This window comes from Rosa chinensis, chromosome 5, assembly GCF_002994745.2.
Source record: "Rosa chinensis cultivar Old Blush chromosome 5, RchiOBHm-V2, whole genome shotgun sequence".
Lineage (NCBI taxonomy): Eukaryota > Viridiplantae > Streptophyta > Magnoliopsida > Rosales > Rosaceae > Rosa > Rosa chinensis.
The window spans coordinates 59951261-59975754 of NC_037092.1; the positions used below are offsets into that span (position 1 = coordinate 59951261).

Below are 24494 nucleotides of genomic sequence, written 5' to 3' on the forward strand. Positions count from 1 at the left end.
CTCTGATGCCAGTTTGTTGTGCGGAAGCGTAACAAATACAATATTGATATGGAACTAGATGAGCGACCAAACAACGAAAAAGAAAGCAAACACAAGAATTTATAGTGGTTCACTCAATCAATGTGATTGAGCTACGTCCACTTCGGAGCCGGCGAGAAATTCCACTATAATCAATTTGGAGAGAATACAATTAGAGTTTTAGAATAAACTCTACTCAAAATCCAAATAACCCAATAACTAGGTTAACTCTCCCTCTCTATATATTTCTGGTGGCAGCAGCATATATATATATACCCTAGTCAATCTAGACATGGATATATATATATGTTATCCTAATTAACCTAGGGGCCTTGCCCACGTGATCACCATGGGCCATTCAATTGGATTTTGCCCACCAATTAAATAAAGCCAATATTTAATACTTTCTCATTCTTCAGGTAATTAAATTAATCTTCATCTTTTGCTCCTTGTATGTATTCAAATATCGGAAAGAGCTGAATCTAAAATATGGAAAAGTTATGAAGAAGATGATGATTATTCTGAATTCTTTGATGGGTATTTGATATTAGGTGGGCTTGGTCTAATTTTGGTTTACAGGTTATGAGATTCACTAGTCGGAGTAGAGGGATGAAGGCGGGGTGGGTCGATGAGGATGAGCTCGTAGTCAAGGTCCAGGGTAAGGATGGTCTAGCCGAGTTAGTTTCGATTAGAATTTTTTTTTTTTTTGTAAGGAAAATTGTGTGAAATGACAAATTTACCCCTTTAAGTGGGCCCCTCCTTCAGAGTAAATGTTCAAATTAGATGGCCACAGTAAAATTTAGACACGGCTGATTGAAATTGAAAGCACAGGGGTGTTGCTGATCAAATTGAAAGGGGAGGGACTAACATGATGTTGAGTGCAAACCACAGGGTAGTAAACTGAAATTTTTCCTAGAACAAATATTACCCAATCAAAAGCAAACAAGAACTAAGAATAAGAACTCCATATATAGTATCGATCTGCATATATCTACATTCAAATCTTTTATCTCCTTTTCCCTTAGCAACCAAGCAGACAAGAAACTGGTAACAATGAAGAGTCCATGTAACTAGATAGCCTGGCATGCATTTCTTCTTTTCTGAAAAATTATCTTCTTTTCTTACCAGCTATATAACCCTTTCAAGTGCGCATTAAGGACTGAAGAAAACCCAAACCCCAAGACTCCCTCACCAATGCCATGTGCTTTGTCAAATACCAAAACAAGAAATTCATCATGAACTCTTCCATTCGTTGTATTAAAAAAAAAACTGTTAACCCCAATTTGAAAACCTAAATCATAAAATAAATAATAATCTACAACTCTAATTGGATGGATATATCAACCCCTGTTATGGTTTCATAATTGGTCTTTGATCTGTAAGTACGAATAGAAATTTTGGTGACCTTGATTTCCCCATCTTTACGTTGTTTTGGTGTTATTAAGGTCAATGTCAGACTTTCTCCATGAGGATTGGATTATCTGTTCTCCTTTTTTATACAAAAATAATAATTTTAATCAAAATTTCATCAATCTTCCATTCATGCTTTTCCAGCAGACGAGTCTTGTTCTTCTCCTCAGAATTTTTTTTTCTAATCTCAGAATTTTTTTTTCCTTTTGGTTAATGGTGGCTTAATGCCGGTAATAAGTCCCTATCGTTATGCTCTAGGGCAATGCGGGCTCTATCTAGGTTTGTGCACCTTGTGTGCGTGGTCTACCCTAGTTAGGCGACGAGTTCCTTGCCTCGTCAAATGGTCGCAACCTCCTAATGGTAGGATGAAACTAAGTGTCCCCGGTCTTAATTCCGGTCGGCAACATATTAGGAAAGCTGCACTATTTGTACTGATGTTTCGATTTCGAGTTATCTTTCTGTTATGTCACCACAATATCAAAGCAAATGGAGTAGCCAGTAGAGCATTCTTTGCTAGTTGGTGCCTGTTAGAATACATAGATTTTTTGGAGACTCATAATATTATTTTGAGATGTCCTCTCGATGCTTCTTGTACTCTGGGGTTAAGGCTTTATGTCTCCCCCTTTTGTATTCAACAGTTTCATTAATTAAGGCCTAAGGGCAACCGCGCTGGCCCTTCTTCAAAAATAATAATAATAATAATAATCTAATATTATTTAATTTTTATTGGGAAGAAAATTAATGCCATGTCATTAAAGACAATTAATCAAAACCATTAAATGCTTTTATATCTAAGGGTTCAAAATGAGTGTAAAAAATTGTGTCAATTGATTCGGACCCTAAAAATAAAGGGGCAAAATTGACTGTTCGAGGAAAAAATAATGATGTTGAGGTCTATATAGTAGAAGTGGAGGTCTGATTAGAATCACCCTTTCATTGAACTGTCAGATAAAATACAACGGAAATGGTTATGTAGTGGCCTCACCAAGACCTTTCCACATAGGGATTTGGAAAGGGCACCACACCCACAACAAACTGAATATTGCTTATATCCAAATCAATACACTGGTGAAGCCAAAAAGTCTCTGACCCTAAAGAGAACATTGGCTGATCAAGGTGGAGAGCCTCTTTCGCTAACTTGTGTGAAACTTTGTTGCCCTTTCTCTTGGCATACTCAACTGTGTTGATTTAATTGTGCAATAGCCTGCTTTACTTCATCAAGAATATTTTCCTCATAACTCAAGTTCATTTCGGAATCATGTCTTATGTTAATTCTCTATCTCAATATTAGCAGACTCCACATGGAGTGAGAACTTCAATAAAGCAGAGCAAGGGCTTCTACTGCTAAAGGGACTGACAGAGCACCTTTTAACTGATCCTTCTCATCTAAAACCACCACCACTCTCAGTCCATATATTCCCCTACATTTATCACACGCCCCATTGAAATTGAGCTTTAAGAATAAAACTTTCGATGGCTGATAGAAAGCTTGAGTGCATGCAAAATGGGTGGGATTATTGTCAATTGATGACTAACTCCTACAAACTCTGAATGCCAACTACCAGCTGCCATGACCAAATCCTTAGGAGTCAGTAGTTTCTCATCATGATGGTTGATATTCCGATTTCTCCACAGCCATATTAGGAAACTAAAAACTGTTAGGTCATTTCCGCACAAATTACTGATTCCACATGAGCCCACACTGCCAATAAGAGGAATCTTCAGAGATCTTACATGAAACCAGCTACACTGAACAAGGAGAAACTTTTTGCATCCTTGTTAAAGAAACACTCTCATATTATGAGGAACTTCCAACTTCCAAACTTTCTTCCATAATAAACAAAACTGAGAAGACACCTTCTCTGTACTAGAAATCAGATCTTTGACTCCATTCCATGCAAAATGATAAACCAACCTGTCTTTTTTTGTTCGAAGCCCAAAAGGTATGGACAATATCAAGCAATAAACACCATAAAAGAAACACACTGAGCACAATTCCTCATAATTTTCATAGCAACCAAACATAAATCAGAAGCACAATTTAGAGATCAACCTTTGGAATCAGAAGACGATCCACATTTGGAAGCTACAGTCTTCCTCTTCTTCAAGCAAACACCAACTCTTCTCCCACTCTTTTTCTTCCACTCCTCTACCACACCATTAAATCTCTCTACTCCTTTCTTCTTCTTCTTCAACCAAAACCTGGTCTTTTTCTTCTTCTTCTTCCCATTCCCGCCATCACTTGAAAACGTGATCTTCGCAGTCGCTTTCCCACCACAGCATCGGAGACCGAGAAACGGAAGCGACAGAGTGCTATGGCGTCATATCGTTCATCGTTTTGCGGATCGAAGTCGGTGATCTCAGTGGCGGGCTTGAAGAGGTGTAGTACCTAATTCTAATTCCAAGTTCCAGAACCTATAATTCACTACAACTACAAATACCAGACTAAAAAAAAACTTGGGAGAATTGAGATGAGAGTCAAACCCATTGGTAAAGAGATCATCGTGGAGCCTCATGTGTGCGTTTGAAGGAGAGAGTGTCACGAATCACTGAGCGGTAATCAACGGCAACGACAATGTAGTTTTCAGAGTCATTGATCTAGCTAAGGCCGGAGTTGTAGCTATCGGAACCGTCGCCAGTTCCTAGTCCTTACTAGTATTGAAGCAACGACAAGTCGTACGAGCACGACATCATCAAGCTTTACCGGTGCGGCGAGAATTTGGCTTTTGTGATGGCGTAGCTTTGGTCGTTGAGCACCAAATCGGAGTTCCGATGGACCTGGCATCCTTAACCTTGATCAATTTGTCGATGGAGGCGGTGGCGAAGAAGCAGCCGTCGTACTTGTTCCAATTGCAGGAGAGGATCTCGAACTCGTGCGCCAGGATGATCATGGTGGATCCAGGCTCACGCACGTCCCAGACGCGTGCGGTGCAGTCGCCAGAGGCGGAGTAGGCACAGTAGGTGTGCTCCTTAAAGGTGCAGACGAAGACGGGGTAGAGAGAGAGAGAGAGAGAGAGAGAGAGAGAGAGAGAGATTGGCATGGGTCGAGAAGGGTTCAGACGGGATTGGTATGGGTCGAGAAGGGTTCAAGACGGGATTGGATAATGGGAGGTAGAGAGACCTGCCAATGGCATCTCTGGTAATTAAGTTTAACTCTAGTGGTAGGTTGTGAAGAGGTGACCTTAATGATCATGGGGACATTTATGTGTCCTGAATTATAATAAAGCACTTCAAAATGACATCTTTTATCATTGGCCGTAAATGAAAATATATAGATAATAATAAAAAATTATATTTTGATAAACATACAAAAATAAAAAATAAAAACATTCAAAAATAAAAAATTAACGCAAAATAATAAAATTGAAAAAATGGAGATATTGAAGTCCTAAGCGTGGCTTTTGGTTAGTGGAACCTGCTATAGAGAATACCCTTTTTCATTTTGTGGCTGCACCGTACCTAATGAGTTTTAGATACCCTTATTAGTATTATTTGAAGCAAAAGATACTAAAAAAATTATGTATTCTATGAGGCTTTTTCTAGTAGTGCCCGATGAGCATACATACAATACCACAACTTATGAATTATTGATTCCACATGAGCCCACATTGCCAATAAGAGGAATCTCCGGAGATCTTACATGAATCCAGCTACACTAAACAAGGAGAAACTTCTTGCATGCTTGTTAAAGAAACACTCTCATATTATGAGGAACTTCTAACTTCCAAACTTTCTTCCATAATAAACAAAACTGAGAAGACACCTTCTCTGTACTAGCAATCAAATCTTTGACTCCATTCCACCCGAAATGGCAAACCAACCTGTCTCTTTTTGTTCGAAGCCCAAAAGGCATAGACAATATCAAGTCAGCTTAATTTATGTTGCAAAAACAACATTTTGATAAGATTAATATTCCATGCTCCAGTTTAAGTCATTAGTGTCTCCACTTTCATATGTCTCGGGATACGTAATCGTGAAACAACTTTGAATGTTGAACGACACGACAACTAGCGGATCCCTCTAATTCTAGTTATTTTCCTATTTCAGTGTTTTCCACTCTCCACCTCGTTCCTACATCAATGACTTCCTTCCCCCAAATCATAGCTCTCCATATATGAGAAGGAGAGGATCCTAGTTTAGCATCCAATAATTAGGAATTCAGAAAATATTTGGCTTGGAGCAATGCGCTTACTAGAGAATGAAGACTCTATCAAATTCTCTAGATTGTCTTTGCTAGCATTGCTTGATTAAAAGCACAGAAGTCCTTAAATCCAAGCCTCCCTCCTTCTTCCTGCACAACTCCTCTCATCTACACTAATGAATCCCCCTAACTGCTCCACCCTTCCCCATCAGAAATGGCTTCCTTTTAATTGATAACTCTTGCAAATACTTACCGGCAGTTTGATAAAAAAGTAAGTTCTAATCAGCGGACTCCCCCCCCCCCAAAAAAAAAAAAAATCTTACCTTTACCATTTTCCCTCTAATTTAGTTTTCCACCGATGCCAGCTGAGGTCAAGAGTCCCTTATCAAAACCTCTCTCAAATTTAGTTATAGGTGTATTGAGGCCTTCTCCAACCCGTGTGGCTAAAGGCCTAAAGGGTGAAATTTTGACCATATTCATGTCCAACCCAATTTGTTAAGGGAAAAAAAGCCAAAATAGAGGGCTAAAGTGCACACCAAGGTGGTGTTTGTTACATGGGATTGGATGAGATTGGACATCTTTATCTAGTCCAATCCCAATTATCCCATGTTTGGTAGCAAGGAGGACTATTTTTAATGACACTCCACAGTCCCAACAGCAGCCCCAACATCTTCTACCACAAACCCACCAAAAACCATGGGATTGTGCAAGCCTCCTTCTACTCTTCGCGGAGGAGCTCTATGGTGGCCAGAGCTCTCTCCGAGTTGCATTTCTCGAAGTCGGCGAGAGTGTTGATCAGCGTCTCCAGCCGACACGGCTTTCTCACGCATCTGCTTCACCAGGCACAAGGCGAACAAGGCTTTGATTCCGATTTTGAAAGCCCGCAAATGAGCGATTGGGTTTCGGAGAATTTCGATCACACCTCGGCCAGAAAGTTCTCGATCAACGCAGCCGAGTTTACTCGGACCTCCATCGAATTGTGGAAGAGGAGTTGGGCCAGGAACCCGACCAGTTCGGGTCCAGGTCTGACGCCACCACAATGCTGTTGGACTCCGCGAGGGGGAAAATTACTAGAAGCGCGAGCGCCTCGCTGTTCAGCTCAAGTCAGGTCGGCGGGTTGTTTCGGCGGAGGAATTCTCTCTATGCCGAAAGAGAGGTTGGCAACGCACCACTCCTGGATGAGTCGGCTGAGAGTGTGGTTGGGGATAAGGGTGAAGTCGGCGAGTTGGGTCCGGGTGACTGGGCAAGTGGTGTTGCTGGTGGCGACCCAGGACTCGATATTGGGTCCACGGCGGCTATTTGGAGTTGGAGGCCATTGTTCAGGGACACCATGCTGGTCTGCTCCTTAGTCCCTCTCAGCACCAAACATGAGTCAGGTACTAATCTAGCTTAAGCCAAGTTATGGTAGTCCTGGACTCCTATAGAAATTAAGGTTGGGCATCACAGTCCTATAAAACAAACACAACCCAAAGGGTTAAAATTAACCCTTCATATAGCCTTTTAAAAAATTAGATCAGAAAGTGGGGAGGCCCACGTATGGGACAGCTGCTGTGCATGCATAATTTTTATTTATTTATTTTTTTACATATACCCATTGATGTAGCCGTTGGTATTTTTTCTTTCTTTATTTATTTTTTCAACATATGATTGTTTTTAGGAGAAATGATCATTTACCCAATTTCAGCTTGAAAATTGCCCACTTGCTCCAGTAACAGTTTTTTAACCTCATTTACCCAAAACACTCTAAGAGATTATTTCCCTAATACCCAATTAATTCTTTTTTTATTATTTTTATTTATTTTTGGGACTTTTTTGCCCTCTCCTTCTTTCTCACTTAAAGAGAAGTCATCCTCCGCCTTGTTGTGCTCCGGTGACCAGTGGCCTGTCGCGGTCTCCCTCGACCGGTAATAGGAGTCCGGCGTCCAGTGACCGGAATCCGACAACCAGTGACCGGAATCCTGCTACCGGACTGGTGACCGGATTCCGGCATCTGAATTTATTGCCCCCCAGTAATTATATTATTGCCCCCCAGTAATCATATTATTGCTCCCCAATAAACTTGTTATTGGGGATCAATAATTAGTGAAAAATGAAGATGTTTTGAATTTTGAAAGCTTTCGGAGGTTTATCCAAATAAATAATTTTATTATTGGCCCCTAATAATCTTATTATTGCCCTAATAAACATTTTATTGCCCCTCAGTAATCTTATTATTGGCCTCCAATAATCATAGTAATCTTATTATTGCCCTCCAATAATCATATTATTGGCCCTCAAGTGAATTGCATAAACTCCCAAATCAAAATGAATACACTACAGACACAATTGATCAATTTATATGTTCAATTGTACAAGTTCACATTTTTTTTTTCTTCCCCATTCTCGGAACTCAAAGTATACCAAAAAAAAAAAGAAAAGCTTTGGGCACCAGATCGGATCGACCAGGGACGAAGAGACGGGCGATTGCTCTCGGATTGACCGAATTTGTGAAATTGCAGGTGCGAAATCACCAGACCTTGAAGCTGCAGAATCGATTGGGTTTGGGACAAGAGGTAGATGGTGGAGTCGGGTTCACATGCACTCGGTGTTCGGATTCGGATTGTCCTCCTTCTTCCCTCTCTTCTTCGCCACCACGAATTTCCTCTCTCGGATCTTCTTTCGGGGCGACTGGAAAACCGGTTCTGGTTGTTCAGATTCTTGGAACCTGATTTCTGGGACTTCGCCGATTTCAGGGGAGGGAGAGACGTTGGGGTTCAAATTCTCAGAGCTTGGATCGGGAGCCGTGTTGTTCTTTGATCGGAGTCGCCGCTCTTGCCGACTGAGTCCATCAGAAAGTGACTACAATTGGGTTTTGATTAAGAAATTGGGTGTTTTGATTAAGAAATCGGAGAGGGGAGGAGGAGGAGATATATATATATATATATATATATATATGATTGTAATTTATAAATTAAAATGAGCGCAATACTGTCAAACACTGTTAGAGTGAGTAAATGGAGCTATTTTTAGCCCTTTCGGTTGGAGAATGCCTAATAGACATATCATCTGAACTCCCTTCCATCTATACTTGTGTTCCCTGCTTCTCTAGTGACTTTTCTGCACTCTGACCAATGCTTCGGTAGAGAAGAGACGATGGACTCTGGTGCAGCTTCAAAATCCTTCTCATCTCCATCATCAACTCGATTAGTCATAACTTTCTCCTTAAAAAAAAAAGAATATTTTCTGTTGTTCCTTGGCTCTTCAAAGCTGGTAACGCGAGGTTGATTGCTCGCTACCCTCATTATGTTCAAAACCCATAAGAACATAATGGTTTTGAATGACTTGGTGTTTCAAGCACAAGTTTCTTTTCCATTCTCAGCATAGGGTGGTCTTGCCAGAGAACGAACAAATTATGGTTTGTTATTGATTTTTTCTCTTTTAAGTCCCAGTAATCACTATCATGTTATATTAGCTCTATCAAAAATGATTTTACTTGGGCTAGTTGTGTTGTTTAGACGGTGACTCGAGTCTGATATAACCCACCACAAGTACATCACATTAGCCCACATTGCCTCTCTCTACTGTTTTAACACCTCAGTTTTTTCTAAAAAAATAAAAATAAAAAAAAATTAAAAAAATTATTGTGATTGAATAATAACAAAAAGAATTCAATTAATTTCGGTAAATTTTGGTTGAAAGAAGAAAATGAACATTTTTATCATAACATTTTTACCCAAATAAAGTTGGCAAAACAATTCTTTTTGGTAATGGTAAGGTAATTTAGAACACTGCAGTCTACGAAACCAAATTTTAACTGGGGAAATTTCCACAATCCCAAGTCGCGGACTCACTTTCTCCTCCGATCCCAAAACCAAAAAGCGAAGAGAGAGAGAGAGAGAGAGAGAGAGCAGTGAAATCAGATCCAAAGACTGAAGCGCAGTTGGTTCCTGAAATGGGAGGTTGGAATTGAAATGCTGCCGAATCTGTCTCCCTTTGGCAGCAATTTGGGCAATCCGTTTTTGTTGAATGGCGATTTGAGCAGCGAGGGTGCTCCTGCTCCTAGCGTTTTGTTCTTGGTCCCGTTTCTCTTGTTCCAAGGACGAACCGGAATGGATTTGTCCAAGGTCGGCGAGAAAATTCTCAGCTCCGTCAGGTCTGCCAGATCACTCGGTCTTCTTCCTCCCGCTTCTGATCGCCCGGAGGTCAGTCTGACCCTTGGTTTTGCAAATAATGCAGTTTTTTCCGACGTTTTTCGTGTCGAGTTTGGATCACTTTGAATTTTTAGAGCTATAAATTAGTTGAAGGTTTGTGGTTAGATTGTTTAGCTTAATGAGGTTTGCTCCAAGTGCGTGGATTTTTGCTTGGTTTTAATGTTTAGTTTCGGTTTTGCGGTAATGAAGCTGTAATTCATGTTAAGTAAGTAAGCGTGGAAGATTAATGCTTAGGGTAGTTCTTAATGTACATTTCTAGCTGCCTTTAATGTATCCTGCAGTTGGGGTCAGGTGTATCGTTTATTGTATGTCGTAGACGGGTTGATTGTTATTGAGAAAAGAGGTATGGTATTGATTCATGTGTTGCTTGTCTTCATGAGCAGGTTCCAGCGCGAGCTGCAGCTGCTGCAGTTGTTGCTCGTGCTATTGCGGGACTGCCTCCACATCAAAGATATGGCCTCTCTTCAAGCTCTGAAGAATTGAGCTCAATTTATGGGAGCAGACAACAACATGGTGAAGAAGTGGAGGAGATAGAGGAAGAATTCTATGAAGAGGTGCTACTTATATCACTATGGTTTCAATGTGGGACTGCTTAGGACTTGTACGGTCCTTTTATTGCAGGTTACTTTAGGCATTTTCTAAGATATTGACATGTTTCTACAGTAGAGAGGTCTCTAACGTCAACTCTTACAGTTAGCAGATAAACTTTCGCAACAAAAACCACGCAAATGCTAATAATCTTTGTAGTAAAATTTTCTCATTTGATAACATTCATGCCCATCATGAGACGCTTAATCAGGAGATTTATATGTCTGGGTACTTTCTGGCTCTATATTGATTGATTTTGATTTCTGCTTAATCAGGCTGTTGTTTTCATTTTTCACTTGTTATTGTAAGGTTTAGTCATGCTGAATTGGCCTAGGAAGCTGTTTTGAGTGGGACGTCCTAAGCCCAGAATTCTTTGGTTTAGTGGCACAAGTTTCCCCTTTATAAGTGGGAGGTGCTGAATTTACCTCCCTGACAATTATTTGTTATGTATTAAAAAACAACAGTCAATTTTGAATTAGCCTAGGAAGCTGTTTTGAATCTTGGCCCCAAAAAGAAGAAGAAGCTGTCTTTGAAATTTTAATGTTGGTGAACCAGCAACCCATATTTTCATATTTTGCAGTTGATGACAAGAGGATGCAAATCATTTATATGCTCGACACCTTTGATTTCTGTACTTCTTTATTTAATTGTTCATTTATATAATAGTTACAATTAGGTAATCTCCACAAGTAGAATTTTGACTTCAAGACTTGCAAGTTCCTTAATCTGTACATAGAAGATGTAGGGTAAGGAGATTAATTCTATGATTATTCTGCCTTCTTTTTGTCTCACCCTTTAGCTTTTCCTTTTCCTATGGTACCATCATTCTTTTCTTCGGATTAAAAAATGAAAAATCTCCTTTCTACACAGTCCTTAGAAGTCTGTTAGGCTACAAATGAAGGAACCATCTTTATGGACTTCATGCTAATCACTGGGATCATTTGATCTTTGTTATTTTTTCTTTGGTAATTTTTATCTCTTACAAAATTTAAAAGTTCCATTTCGACTTCTGTACGCAGTGTTAAAATAGTATACTATGTTGATCAAATTCTGAATTATTTGTCTAAAAATCTTTTGAAACTACCTATATGCAGGGTTTTGATCCAGTTAGACATATTTTGGAGCATATTCCTTCTGACGAAAATGAGCTGGCTTATTTTGAGAGACAGGTATTTTCCAGTTTTTATGTTTCTCCAGTTATATTTTAGATTTTTTTTTTTCCTTTGGTACGCTATGCATGCTATTCTTTTTTATTTCTAAAAGATCATTTCCTGGAAGTTAAATGTGTTTGATATGTACCCTTGCTCAAATTTGATGTTTTGATAGCGTAAGGTCAAGTAGTTTTTCTAAATCTTGTTTAGTGGCTTTTTGGGAATGTTTAAATTTGCCTTAAATCTTTTGCTCCAATCATTTTGTTGTATGTATAGGCCCACATTGTATACCTGTGATGCTAGAGTCATCTAGGAGATGACTTTTGTTTGTTAGAGTTACTGGCCACCATCTGCAAAAAGTAACTCTTTGGTGATTTGTAAGCATTTGCTTTATGCTAATTTTCAAAGGGTGTAGGCTTCTGGAGCAACCATTGATTTTTGATGGGCTTATGTGCAGTCATGAGTTTCCTTCAGTTCTTTATTTGTTACTATCAAGTGTATTACTTGGGCTCTCTCTCTCTCTCTCTCTCTCTCGCTCGTTTTTTTCTTTTTTGTTTTTTGATCTTTGATAAGAAACATACTTCGTTAAAGATTGAACAAAGTACAGCATTTAGGATAAGATGTCCATTGAATTTACTAGGCTCTCGTCGACATCTTAAGATAGTATCAAACAACAATACCGTATTCAAAAGAGCTAAACCATAGAAGCATTAGAATTAGTAAAGAACAGCATCAAATAAACTATTTCTGAACTATGAGGAAACCAATTCCCATAAATATGCCCAAAGTCGAACACTTTCCTAAAAAAGCTCCACTCCTGCCCATCCTATATTCTCTTATATCTTTCCATTCGCATGACCCACCTACCTCCAAAAAAAGTTGTATCTTTCACGCAGCAAGGGAACATGGACCCCCAAGTAAGTTTAGACTCGCTAAAAACCCTTTCCCATATAGATAATGAGGAGGAAAGACAAACATCAGGTCTTCTTTGTTGAACCATGCCCCAGGATTGACTTTCATGAGCAATAATCCAAGCTTACTTTCCTTGTTCTTTTGGTAGAGCCAAGTTTACACTCCTAGTCTAGTCTTAGGAGGGACTTTATTTTTCCCTATTACTAAAGAGCGAGTGCAGGAAAGGGAGGTATTATATGATATTTAATTGGGTGACAAGTTTGTTTGAAGTGTACAAAGTTTCTGCAGTATGTCTTGAAGGCTGAGGGACGGGTTAGAGATACTATTTTTGTGAACAGGGTGTTTTTGAAGGGTAGACAGAGTTGGGATGCAGTTTTGGTAATATTTCTATATAAAAATAAATGGGAGACCTAGAGGGAAGTTTGGTGTGACTAGGGTTTTAAGGTAGGTGTCATCATTGCTCTCTACTCTTGTGGTAGATTTTTAAGTAAATTGATGGAGAGGGCAACATAATTCAGATGGATCGAAGGTTTGTCTGTTGGAAGGAGGAGGTTGACATCACTCTGTGAAGGGTGGTCTATGTCAGAACTTGGTTCACTTAACTCTAGTGAGCTTTTGTTTGCTGTCAGGGCTGAAAATCAATGCGATTTAGTGTTCATTGGTAGGCAAAAACATAGATAGTGGTAAAGTGGCGAGATTGGCAGCAGACGGGCTTTGGAGTAGGATTCAAGCAATTCTTAGCAGTCTTCCCACTTATTTTTTCCATTTGATCTGGATTCCATTGGCTAAAAGGTTAGATTTTGATGAGATTATTGTTTGAGAGGGAGTTGGAGAGGGCTTCGATCACATACTTCTGTGGGATGTGGTCGGCTAAATTTTTTGGTAATTCTTTTGTTGCAAAGTGGTTTTAGAAATTTCCATTGGATACAGAACCTTTGTGGATTGCTGCAATCAGAAGCAATTATTGCTACCATGAAAATGGCTGGATGAGCAGGTTCTTAGAGGATTTGTAGAAGTCTTTGGGAGAGTGAAATTTTGGGAAGACTTATGGGTGAGCAACCAACAAAATGAGCCAGTCTCCTCCTAGACATTTCACATTATCGAGATTCCATAACAGAATAATAGAAAGTTTAGCTATACCACACTTTTCCTGTGAGCTGGGATTTTGATTTTGGAAAAACTTGAACAATGAAGAGGGAGTTATCTTTGTTGTTAGTGGTGTAAGAAAGAGAGAAGTTGGAAGACTTTAAAGTTAATCGCAGGTACTTGTCTACACAAATGTAATGGCTACACACATCATGTGTAATTCTTTAAAAGTTATTGTCTATGTGAGAATGCTTGTTACATGATTAGTTGAAGTGCATTAATCAAGTCTATTGTGTTGAAGACTGCTCTTGATTGTCATGATGATTTGTATATTTCTTGTTAAATGGTTCTCTCTCTCTCTCAATAATGTTTTCCTTAATCTAAATTTCTTATTCAGGCAGCTCTTAAATTAGCACAACTGGATAGAGTATCAGAACATTTATCCCGAAATGTTATGGAACATCATGAAGTAATGGGTAAGTTTCAATTAGAATCTCCGAACATGTACTGCAATGGTATTAAAGTACATATAAGGGAGTACTATCCTACGTGATGTTCTAGACATCATACTAATGTAACTACTGTAGATTTATATCATTTCTGCCATTTAGTCTACTTAGATTCAGTTTTGAACTCCATAACAGTGCTTTGGAAAAGTTGTCTTCTTCTACTTGAAATATCATAACATTTGATAAGATATCTGCTTGTGATTGAAATATCATAGCATTTGATAAGTTATCTGCTTCCAATTGAAATATCATAACATTTCTTTCCAAGATCTTGCATGAGTTTTTGTTTGTTCAGTATTCTTGGACGGGAAAGGGGTAGGCTCACCAATAGTTTATTGCCGAAATTTTATTTACAAGATATTTCAATTTTGAATAAGATGTTGATACTTACTTTTGGCCAGTGAAGGGGATGCATTTGGTCAGGGAATTGGAGAAAGACTTAAAAGTTGCGAATGTCATTTGCATGGTAAGCACTTGCAGGATGTATCATCTGGGTTGTGTTGAATCTGATCTTTTCATATCTTTTAAGGACTAAGAATATAACTGCATTTACATGCTTGATTTGGCTCTCATAGTTCAGAATCGTATGTGCAGAATGGAAGACGGCATCTTACTTCATCGAGAAATGAGGTTTCTAGGGATCTGATCGTAAATTCCTATTCCAAGAAGAAACATGCTCTTCTGGTATTTCCTTACTCAATGACAATCTTTATGTGGCTTTGGTTTTCTGGTTTTTTCTTTCTGAGATAAAACTCTGATATTATCACAGATTTTCCTAGTCACTTCGCTCAAATAAATAGGTAGCATGCCATAAGCATAATCTGACAGATATGGTTTTAATATTATTTTTTAATTAAATGCAGGACATGGTTCCAGTTTTGACTGAGCTTCGTCATGCGTTAGAAATGCAATCCGAACTCGAGTCTCTTGTTGAGGAAGGAAATTACTGTAGGGTGGGTGTATATATATGTTCTAGCTTCAGTTTCTAATGCAATATGAGCCGGAACTCTCCGACTTTTTTTCATGTTCAATTGTTTAACACTATAATCTTCTTAGTTATGCAACTCCTTGAAGAAGTTTCTTGATCACGTTTACAGGCCTTTCAAGTACTGTCTGAGTATCTGCAGCTATTAGATAGTTTCTCAGAACTATCTGCAGTACAAGAGATGAGCCGTGGAGTTGAGGCAAGTATTAAATTACTATTAAAAGGATATCTGTGGTAAACTCTTGGGATTAGTGGTAAACCCACAAACTTTATTGTCCTTTGAATTCCATCTTTCATTGTGGGAGTGCAGGTTTGGCTGGGACAAACTCTTCAGAAGCTGGATTCCTTGTTGCTAGGAGTGTGCCAGAAATTCAATGAGGAGGGCTATATAACTGTTAGTGGTTTCTTCTAAGAATCGGATCATCAATTTCTCTCAAACGATGCATCAAGTTTTAATTTTCTATTTGGGTGACATTACATGCAATTGTGCATATCATGAATCGTATCAATCAACTCAAATTTGCATTCAATACCTGAATTGTTCGTATTCTTTTACGAATATCAGTACCATATTAGTATAGAAGAGGGATTTATTAGATTGAATCAGATGCATATACTTAGGGAATTTTTTTTTTTGGTCTCATGTGTGCCATTATGTGGCAGTGATCTTTTACTTTCCCCATGTTGAGCTCCAGTTAGCTTAAGTTTTCTTTGCTTTGTGCACCTTCTGAGCTGTGATCTGAGAAAAAGAAATCCTCGGATCAAATCATGTGCTGAAATCAGATTCTTGTTTTTTGTTTGTGAACCATTATCATGTTGCTTTCCATTAGAAAGGTTAATTTCATGTCAACCTAAATGGACCATATGCTTTTCATTTGTTCCACAAGCACCTCCTTACAATCACTGATTTTGGTAAAATGTATATTTTGGGCTCCTGACATATTGGAAGTTTAAAATTCTTTTTAAAATCTTTAACAAATAAAAACCAAATAAATTTAATAATAAGTAAAGCTTAAAACCTTGGTGGTATTAGCCTTAAGCCAGTATATGTGCTTTCTGATTGTTGTACGTAGACCTCGCCATGCTGTGGTCACTATATTGCATGCATCAAAAAACAAGAAAGAAAAATACTAATTGTTTTTTATTCTTCTCGGATCCATCCATCCTGCTTTTTTGGTTTGTGCAAATATTTATGTTGACTTGATGTGATATTCAAATGATCAATAGGTGGTTGATGCGTATGCTCTAATTGGGGACATCTCTGGTCTTGCTGAGAAGATACAAAGTTACTTTATGCAGGAAGTTCTCTCAGAAACCCATTCTATATTGAAGACCATTGTGCAAGAGGTATTGTGATTTAGCAGTGCAACAGTGCATGTGCAGATGTTTGGTGTCATTGCGGGTTTGTTGGTCAAAATATTTTAGAATCGTCTCTTTAGTTTGATATATCTTTTCCGAGAGCAGTATTATTTAACTATGCAGTTAGTTTATGGTTGTTTCTTCGGCTTAAAGAGAGATCTTCTCCTGTTCTCTGTAGAAGTTCTGTTTCTGGTTTGAAAAAAAATGTGATAAACCTTTCTTTTACTCAAATGACTGTTTCCTGTTCGCAGGATCAGGAAGTAGACATGCAAAATAGTCGGTATGCTTTCTATATCTACTAGTGCTTGTGTTCAACAGCATCTCTACTTGTATGCTTGCTAATGCATTCAAATTTGATTTCAGACTTACCTACAGTGATCTATGCCGTCAGATACCTGAACCTAAGTTTAGGCAGTGTTTGTTAAATACACTAGAGATTCTATTCAAGTTGATGTGCTCATATCATGAAATCATGGCCTTTCAGCTGGATGATAAGGTAAACTTTGATTCACGCCTTTGCTTAATCGTACTCTTGTCCTATATAAACTGTTGTCATTTTATCTATTTTCATGCTTTCATTATTATTTCATATAATATTTGTCATTTTTGTCGAATTGCCACCCCTAATTTAGGAGCCCTTATGTTCATTCTTTCATATTTTCTTTCATGGAATGAAATCTCCTCTGGTTTCATTTGTCTTGGGAAACTGTGAGATCCAAAGATTTGACTCATTTATTTTCGTTCCTCACTTTTGTATCGTGAGATGAATTTTTACGACTGTCTTCATGGTGACCTCTTATCCTCCGGACATTAAATGAAGTGTTAGTTTCTTAGATAAGAACGGAAAAAGAGTGAATGCTTTGGAAATTGACATGCAATCTGAAAGCTGCTGATCTGTACCGGGACTTAGATTTTGTGACGGTATAAAAAGTTTCCGATATATTCTGGGCATTATAAAGTTATTCTGTTATGCCATTCCATGTGAATGCCCAGGATAAGTGGTGAGCGCCTGTTATGCAGATTGCTAGTATTAAGTGTTTTTACTTGCTGACTGGTAAAATGACTCCATCTCTTTTTAATCTCTTTTTTGTCCATAGCTAGTTAAACGGTGCTTCCAGCATTCCAACTTCTTGTCATTTTAGTATGTATGGACATTTATGTGCGTACTTGCAGAAACAAACCCATAGAAAAACAATCAATTTTCATTTCTGCATATATCACAACTGTTATATCTTCTTGTAGGATTCGGCCGAGAAAACTTCAAGCATTGAGCCAGAGGAAAGTGACATCTCTCAAATTCCAGGAGGCGTTCAGAACATTTCAACGTCTTTCTCGTCCGCAAAAGCTAATGGCTCTCTCTCAGAATGTGTAGATGTAATAGCAGGTTCATCTTCTATGGAGGAATCTCATACCAACTCTTCCACCGAGCCTACGGGAAACACCACTTCCGTGTGTACAACATCTCATGATCTAGTTGATGAGGCTAGGATGGATGGCAGTGCTGCGTCAACAAGTGGGTCTCCTTGGTATCAACTGCGGAAAGATGCCACTGCATTTGTTTCACAAACCCTTCAAAGAGGACGCAAAAATCTCTGGCATCTCACAACTACTCGTGTATCAGTCTTGCTTTCTTCTGCTTCTGTATCTTCTGCCAGCATTCACCAGTTCTTGAAAAATTATGAAGATCTGAGTGCCTTCATCTTGGCTGGGGAAGCATTTTGCGGAATTGAAGCAGCTGACTTCAGGCAGAAGTTGAAGGCAGTTTGTGAAAGTTACTTTTTAGCTTTTCATCGGCAGAATATCTTTGTAAGTTTGCTTCACGTTTAATGTTTTATTACTTTCTTTAGGGAAATGACTTGTCATGTTTTCTCCTCTAAATTGTTATGTCATTTAACTGTTGACATAATGTATGTTTGTTCTTGTTTTCAATTTTCATTTAGTTATTGATAGAATGGATGCTTAATGGTCATGTAAATGTCGTTGTCTTTTTTTTAATATGTTTTTTATAAATATTTTTTTTGATGCACTTATGACTTTGCAATTCAGAGTTGTGGCTACAGTAGACTAGCACTTTGTATGGCATCTATTAGGTTGATAATATGTTATACAAAGTGCCATACAAAGTTGAGTTGAGTTGAGTTTGCAAATCAGCATATAACATTAGCGTATATTATGTTGAGCTGGCATACATTAGCTGTAGATTGCCTGCCCCTGCCTCAACCTCTGAGGCATTTTATTGAGCAGCTTCCCCCTTTGCATGGCACATATGTTGATATTATGTTATACAAAACTCAAACATATACTCTGTACAACAGAGCAAGATCCACCAATTAACAAAATTAAATAAATTGATTATTTTTGTTTTAATTTTATTTTCAGGCGCTCAAAATGGTCCTGGAAAGAGAACTTTGGTTAATCATGCCACCTGATACGGTACAAGAAATTACCTTTCCTGGGCTTGTTGGTGATGGAGCACCTTTAATTATTCCATCTAATAGTAAGTCCAGGGTGCTACTTTCTGATAAGTCTGCTAGATTGGTTGATACTGGTGTCAAGAAGAGTGGTTTTTCTATTTGGATAAAAAATGGAAACCCTTTTGCGTTAAAACTGCCACACTCTTCCAAAGAAGGTCCGAAAGGGAATGGTACAACTTCTGGTGAATTTGATGGAAATTTTAGTGAAGGTGACAAGGTCTCTCCACGAAAGAGTGATGCCAATCATTCGAATGGTGCTAATTCTGTTTCGGAAGACGAAAATGAGGACCTTCTTGCAGACTTTATTGATGAGGATAGTCAACTCCCCAGTCGAATTTCAAAACCGAAACACCCGAGAAGCCAATCTTCACACTGGAATGCTGGAGAGCTAATAGCCCAAACAGGATCGTCTATTTGCCTTCTAAGGTGAAGAGTTATTTACTGTAGCAAGTTTTTTATATAATTTTTTTCCCAGATATAAAATCCTTATTGATTTTATGATATATATATATATATATATATTTATTTATATATATATAATTTCTTTTCCACATCAGGTCAATGGATAAATATGCCAGGCTAATGCAGAAATTAGATATAGTCAATGTGGAGTTCTTCAAGGTACCTTTTACCTTGTATCTACCTTCAATCTGTTGTACTTATCCGTATTGATAAAAACCTATGATGATTCTATTTTTCCTGATTCAGTATATTGTTGCAGGGGATATGCCAGTTGTTTGAGGTATTCTTTCATTTTGTATTTGAAACATTTGCTCAGCAAAATAGCAACTCTGGTGGAAAAGGCTCATCTGACCCGATTAATTGTAAGTGATTCCCTATTTTACTTAGTTGTTATGTATTCTTTATTCTTTATTTATTATTTTCAGACCAAAAAATTAATGTATTCTTTATTCAATTGTTGTCTGTTTCGGTACTTGTCATTTCTTCTTTATTATTTTTTATTTTAAATTTTAATTTCTCTTCTTCTGCTCAAGCATTACGACTATTTTTTAGTCAAAGCATTAAGATGTCTAGATTTCAGCTATTTTCACATAATGATGCACACTTGAAAATCCCATGATATTATTCTGCACAGATCGCCTGAAGACAGCATTGTCCAGAATACAACAAAATTGTGACCAGTGGATGAAGCCCTCATCATCATCTTCCCCCGCATCTTTGAATTCACCATTTACACATGCAGATATCACACCTATGAGTCCTTCCAGTACAAATTTTGGTAGCACACCTGGAACGTCTTTTGGTCTCAAGGTATTCATCAATGTCTGATGTTCCTTTCAGTCCTCTATTAGTTGCAGGAAACAACTTTTAATCCTTGATTCCAAATTCTTTGGTTTTATGTGCCGTAATTTTCGTCTATCATGATCCCTAAGATCAGAATCTTGCATATTACGATTCCTAAGATCAAAATCTTGCAGTCCACATTTCACTGTAGTTTTTAAATATTATTAGATTGCAAAGCTGCAGTGAGTTGATGAAGTGATATTCTCTTGGAGGTTTGTGTTTTCTTGATGGTCATGTTATCTGTGCCTAGTAGAGCTTTCTTTGCTCCTGTTCTTTGAAAGTGGACTTGTTGTCTACAATCTTCTGTTCATGTCTTTGTTAATAAAATTTCAGAGTTCTCTCTCTCTAAAAAAGAAGAAGAAAAAAAAGGAACGTGCTGTCCATCTTTTTTTTTTTAATTTTGATTGCCAATTTGCATTTAGGGCTTAGTATTTACATTCACAAAAAGTTTTCATTCCGCTTTTCTAGAATACATATTGCCAGTTTACCATGTTCTGAGGAACATAAATTGGTTGTGTGGTGTATCAGTCACAATTCTATCAAGCAAATTGTTCAGTCAGACTCTTCTCTTTCTTTCTTTCCTTTTTTCTACTTTATTTTTAATGAAAAGAAATTGGGTGGTCCTTAGTTTGGATATTATATTGTTGCTTATTTGAAAAGTAAAACATAACTTTCCTTTTTTTGGATTTTGCAATTCCATAGTGAGGACTGCCATATTCAATCTAAATCTGCCTTGAGCTAAACGGCCCTTACATTGCAGGAAAGATGTGCTGGTGCTGATACTCTCTCTCTCGTTGCTCGAATATTGCATAGATCCAAGGCTCATCTCCAGACAATGCTTTTTCAGAAAAATGCTGCTGTAGTTGATGATTTCTATGTGAATTTGGTAGGTTAATTTGTTATTCTCTGTAGGAGTTCCTCATAATCTGTCATAAGTGGCTTGGTAATTGCAGAAAGATGATATGATATTGTCTTGGTTTATCTTTCTGCAGTTGATGATTCAATGAGGATCTGACTAACAATATGTTTGCATGTGTAATTATCTGTGATGGAGTTTTTTTTTTTTAAATTGAAAGACTGTTGCTTCATAGATACTTTCCAATGTAAAAGACCAAAGATTTATATACAAAAGCATATTGAACACTTCCTCAGTACCGCTGATATGGACACTTGAAGCACCTATAGAAAGTTTATTGAAAAATGGTGGTTCAGTTCAATGCTGCAGAACTGGTTGATAGAAACATGTGGTACTAGACATAGAGTCTGATATTGTACTCTTATACTCTTTCTATATTGCTTCTATCTCTTTCTTTTTCTTTTATATTTTGTTTTGTTATTTTTTTTCTCTTAAGTTTCTGCACCACATCATCTGTATGGGTCCATGCATGTTTCCGTCTACAGGAGTGAAGTGTTTGACAATCCATTAATTATATAGATTGTTTAAAGAAACTCCTATAATTCAGATGATGGTGATATGTTTTTTTTTCCTAGGTGGATGCTGTACCAGATCTTATAGAGCAAATTCATAGGACAACTGCAAGATTGCTCCTCCATATTAACGGGTAAGACCAGAAAATCCATTGCTGGGTTGGGTTGTTTTGTTGTGCACATAGGCAGTCCTTTTTTGGAAATTATTGGAAATATGTTCTGTTATTATAAATTTCTCGTTTTCCTCTGGTCTCTAGTCTATAATTTTCCTCGTCTATTTGACTATAGTATCTACTTGTAATTACTTTGGTGAAGAAAAGTTCAGCTAGCAGTTTAAATATTTCCGTGTAAAATTACAATATTTGGCCAACTACTTTATATATTTAATACCACCTAAATGTGTGCAACTGAGACTTATCTGGCTTTACACATTCTGGGCTCGTCTATGTGATTTTCTACTCAATCTTTTGTGGCCAACACTCTTTGCAGGTATGTTGATCGGATTGCCAATGCAAAATGGGAAGTCAAAGAACTTGGACTCGAACATAATGGGTAAGTTCTTTCAACAATGTTCTTTTTTGTTTTTGAACGTCACCCTTTGCGTTCTTGTAGCACTGGGATTTTTTATTTATGTATATGATTCCATTCTTGGGTCAGCATCAGAGATGATCTATTTGTATCTTAAAGTACGATTGTATATTTGGAAATAGTGGTCTGTTCTGTAAGTATTTGATCGAGCACAAAATTGCAATAAATTAGGCTTGTGGCTCTTCTGGATCAGCTTGTATGTTTCTGAAGAGCGGCTGCCACAGATACCCAAGTCCCATAAAAAGTTTCACCAAGTATAATTTGTCTTATTGCACAGTTTTAGGTGTGAAAACATCATTTCTTTTTCCTTGCCATATTGGCCTTGTCCTTCTATATGCTGCAATATTTGAAAATTTTGGTACATTCTGCTGAAATGCCTGATCTACGCCCTCAGTGTTCTTTCTCATGTACATATGACAGGTTTCAAGTCTTCTGACATGAGTTGTTGCTTTATTAGGTATGTTGATTTGTTGTTGGGAGAATTTAAGCACTACAAAACAAGGCTTGCTCATGGGGGAATCCGCAAGGAGGTAATAAATCAGTTAATTACCTAGCACTACTACAACCACTTTTTTCCTTGGCCTTCTATTATTAGCTGTTATATATCAGTACATGCAGTTCATTGTGTATTATTTGTTTGGGTATTTTTTTGTGGGGGTGAGGGTGGGGTGGGGCTGTGGGGGAGGGCTGAGGAATGGGGTTTCGTGGTTAATGAGATGAGTCTTATGCAAAGTGATATATCCTAATAACTGTAGTTTATTGTGTTGTCTGTGTAGATATCTAATTTTTGGGGGTGGGGGTGGGGGAGGGATGAGGAATAGGGTTTAGATGGTCACAGGGATGGCTCTTATGATGACTGATATTCTGCAAGAAGTGTGACGTGTGGAATATGACTAGTTATTCTGTTATGCTCTTGAAGTTCCATTTTTCCCGAAAAATAAAAGATAAGTGTAGATATGTACTTATTTCTCAGGGGTGAGGAATGGGATTTAGACGATTAATGGGTTGACTCTTATGGTAATTGTGGTGCTGCCAGAAGTAGGAAGTGTGAATTATGATTGTGTTGTTATTCTGTTTCTCCATCTAGAGTTTCATTTTTTCCAGGAAGTAAAGAGGTAAATAAGTTGTTCGGTTTTACATTGTGGCTCTTACGTTCTGTATAATGTTTTGTGCTTATGGCATGATGCAACTACCCCGAATCTAAAATTTGGTATCTCATGCAATCACTAGGTTCAGTTGAGGCTTTGATTATAAGATGTAATGTGGGTATATTTTAAAAATAAAAATATGATGGATTAAATCTCAATTTAATTTTTGTACTTTTAGGTTCAAGATCGCCTCTTAGATTATGGACTGGAAATTGTTGCCCATACTCTTGTAGAAGGTCTATCACGTGTCAAGAGGTGTACTGATGAAGGGAGGGCTCTCATGTCATTGGATCTTCAGGTTCCTTTTAACATTTGACACGACTAAATTTTCCTTCACTAAAGACCTCCCCCATTTGCAACTTAGTATAATATGACACTCCTTTATCCGTGTCAGGTTTTGATCAATGGGTTACAACATTTTGTCTCCATGAATGTTAAGCCTCATTTGCAAATAGTTGAGGGCTTCATTAAGGTAAAGCTCAAGCATAATGTGTAGTTAACGATGCTGTTGATGTTGGTAATGACTAAATAATGGAGATAACGAATAAGTGGGTCGGAGTAGGAAATATGCCGACTTGTTTGACAGGAATTAAATCAATTGTTTTAAAAACAAAAAGAAAAAGAAAAATCTTGAACTCCAACATAATGATTACTAATTGTTATCTTCTACTCTTGATCAGGCATACTATCTTCCTGAAACTGAATATGTGCACTGGGCACGCGCACACCCTGTAAGAATTTTCATTGCTAGACATTTTCTGGCAAGCTTTGGATACTAATCATCTCACGTACTAAGTATGCAATATATACTTTCCTTTGCAGGAGTATACAAAAAATCAAATTGTTGGGTTGATCAATCTGGTTGCCACAATGAAAGGTTGGAAGAGAAAAACTAGGTTGGAAGTACTAGAAAAGATCGAATGAACATGTAAGTTCGAATAACTCTGGTAGGTTTCAATCATATAGAACCTCACATGTTGCTGTTCACTTTTGATTTTTTATATGAATGTATATTTGTTCCTGTTTTGATTTTTCTGTACTGTAATGTATTTGTTGATTCAGGTTGTATATCTTGTCATCCCTAACTTTGTAACATACAATCACCCTTGGTAGGAAAAATTCAATGTAATTTTGGAACACATAAGGCTTATGATGATATACAAGTGGAAGAAACTATTGGAATCATGATGATTTTCATGCAA

General features: G+C 37.7%; 1 protein-coding gene and 1 long non-coding RNA gene across 8 annotated transcripts; one reads left to right on the plus strand and one right to left on the minus strand.

Annotated features, from left to right (window-relative positions):
- Positions 1–2344: 2344 nt before the first annotated feature.
- On the minus strand, positions 2345–4517 carry LOC112202679. Its single transcript, XR_005810923.1, has 2 exons — positions 3482–4517; positions 2345–3347 (listed from the first exon to the last, which is right to left on the minus strand). It is a non-coding gene; the product is annotated as an uncharacterized LOC112202679 (long non-coding RNA).
- A 4831-nt stretch (positions 4518–9348) lies between these two features.
- LOC112202680 (syndetin) lies at positions 9349–24494 on the plus strand. 7 transcript variants are annotated; one of them, XM_040519718.1, is made up of 26 exons: positions 9349–9750; positions 10143–10313; positions 11442–11516; positions 13894–13972; positions 14407–14471; positions 14600–14689; positions 14869–14958; positions 15103–15189; positions 15301–15384; positions 16218–16337; positions 16601–16629; positions 16713–16845; positions 17592–18155; positions 18729–19249; positions 19381–19444; positions 19545–19647; positions 19920–20095; positions 20889–21014; positions 21620–21690; positions 22046–22108; positions 22602–22674; positions 23471–23590; positions 23687–23764; positions 23973–24023; positions 24115–24220; positions 24355–24494. In XM_040519718.1, exons 1-25 carry the CDS (start codon positions 9520–9522, stop codon positions 24214–24216), a joined length of 3366 nt encoding a protein of 1121 aa, XP_040375652.1. In that variant the 5' UTR covers positions 9349–9519; the 3' UTR covers positions 24217–24220; positions 24355–24494. The 7 variants fall into 7 exon arrangements, with proteins under 7 accessions (XP_040375652.1, XP_024199449.1, XP_024199450.1 ...); XM_024343681.2 differs by having other exon boundaries at positions 24115–24494; XM_024343682.2 differs by lacking the exon at positions 13894–13972 and having other exon boundaries at positions 14412–14471; positions 24115–24494.

Bases quoted from the DNA above. Each gene is read 5' to 3' on its own strand.
- LOC112202680 (XM_024343681.2), top strand. From the start codon at position 9,520: ATGCTGCCGAATCTGTCTCCCTTTGGCAGCAATTTGGGCAATCCGTTT. The intron at 19,445-19,544 runs GTACCTTTTACC...ATATTGTTGCAG, and splicing joins TCAATGTGGAGTTCTTCAAG to GGGATATGCCAGTTGTTTGA. The intron at 22,109-22,601 runs GTAAGTTCTTTC...TTGCTTTATTAG, and splicing joins CTTGGACTCGAACATAATGG to GTATGTTGATTTGTTGTTGG.